Consider the following 1,462-nt stretch of genomic DNA (forward strand, 5'->3'; position numbering starts at 1 on the left):
AAAATTGATGTGAACTCTGTCTTATTTCGGGGGCCCGAAGGCCAAACTATATACTACGTAGGAAGTGACTGTATGCATAGGCAGAAGCACTAATTAGAGACAGCAGTAGGCACGGTAGGCACGGTAGGCCACCGTACCCCAACCCCTCTCTGTAGAAGTTGTAACTGGCTAGGCATGTAGGCAGCTACTATGCCAGCAACTCCAAGTAAGTCCCTTAGCAGACCATATCTGTGACGTGATCATTACCGCGTTGGTGAAGTCACCAATCTGGCACTGCGAATTTCAAACTCGCTTTTCATGTGTAGATACTGTACGTGATGCGAAGAAATAGGCGTCAACGCCGCAAAATTGTCATTGTTTCCTCTGCATTGTTCATTCATTGTTTTTCAACCAAGGTTACAAAGAATTCCGCTTTGACAATGATGCAGTCCGGCCACCGAGAGAGAGAATCATGGAGTCTTTTCTAAGCGATTCATTGAGATCAAAGGAATGGCAAAGCCTTTATTCGAATAGCCACTACTCTCAAGCCACAATTCTTTGTCGGCGAAGCCCCCCTCATTCAGAGCGCTAAAAACAAGTTGCATCTATTTAATAGACCACGGCTTCGTAGCTATCGAAGACTTTCCGTATCGCTTTCAAATCATCGAGCACTACCGCATACTACGTCAAGAATTTCATACAAATCTCCTTGCCCGGCTTCAACCATGGCACCACAACGCAAGGCTGCAGCTGAAGCTGCAAAGGCATTGGCTGCGCTGAATGCTGGAAGGCTCAGGCCTACGTATGGAGTACCTCAGCCCCGACAACCTACTCCTAGTCCTCCCCTGACACCCAAATCCCTCAAGCTCATCAGGAAGGCCAGAAAGCCGCGGACGCGGGAGACGGCTCGCCAGAAAAAGACACGCATGGCTAAAACGTGGGCGAGGAGATGTGCAAATGCGGCCGCCAGAGCTCAGCAGAAACAACAAGGAGACGAGGAGGATGACGCAAAAAAGGAGTCGCAGATCGAAGGCAGAGGTGACCGTGCCGCGTTTCGAGAATACACTCGTGCGAAGAGCGCGCGGATTCTTGAGGCGAGAACGGCTGCGCGTCGTGCAGCGAGGGCGGCTAAGGCAAATCCTAAGAAGGCGGTCGGATGCAAGGCAAGTGCTTGTGTTTAGAATAACTTCATGTGTACCTTGAATTAAGTCGTCACTTGGGGCTAACATACAATTTAGTTGACCAAGAGATCAAGTTCTTCCACCACGATTTCTTCAGTTAGCCCCCCGAACACTCCTAGCCCGCCAGAGTCCCCAGCAAAATTTTCTGCTTTTGACGCTCCAAGTGCCAAAGCCCTACTCGGGCCCCGTCGGGTTGTTTCACAATGATCGAAGATCAGCCCGTACGTAGTACGGGCCTACACCCTCAACCGAAAAACACCCTCAACGAAAATTTACCCCTCTATTCACTGCTTTACACCTAC

At 50.0% G+C, this 1,462-nt stretch overlaps 2 protein-coding genes across 2 annotated transcripts in view; one reads left to right on the top strand and one right to left on the bottom strand.

The window, feature by feature from the left end:
• Window positions 1–243, bottom strand: part of BDZ99DRAFT_497147 (ARM repeat-containing protein) — a gene marked incomplete at its 5' end in the record, with an annotated part of 2,449 nt that extends 2,206 nt beyond the window's left edge. Inside the window, one exon of the mRNA XM_033723491.1 lies at window positions 224–243. Coding sequence (XP_033578330.1) covers window positions 224–243 — 20 coding nt within the window. The remainder of the gene's footprint in view (window positions 1–223) is intronic.
• Window positions 244–704: 461 nt separating this feature from the next.
• Window positions 705–1,261, top strand: BDZ99DRAFT_569433 (uncharacterized protein; the record flags this gene model as incomplete). Its single annotated transcript, XM_033727878.1, has 2 exons — window positions 705–1,146; window positions 1,218–1,261. 2 exons carry the CDS (start codon window positions 705–707, stop codon window positions 1,259–1,261), a joined length of 486 nt encoding a protein of 161 aa, XP_033578331.1.
• Between the last annotated feature and the right edge of the window lie 201 nt (window positions 1,262–1,462).

The sequence above is a fragment of the Mytilinidion resinicola genome (genome assembly GCF_010093595.1).
Source record: "Mytilinidion resinicola strain CBS 304.34 unplaced genomic scaffold BDZ99scaffold_7, whole genome shotgun sequence".
Taxonomy (NCBI): domain Eukaryota; kingdom Fungi; phylum Ascomycota; class Dothideomycetes; order Mytilinidiales; family Mytilinidiaceae; genus Mytilinidion; species Mytilinidion resinicola.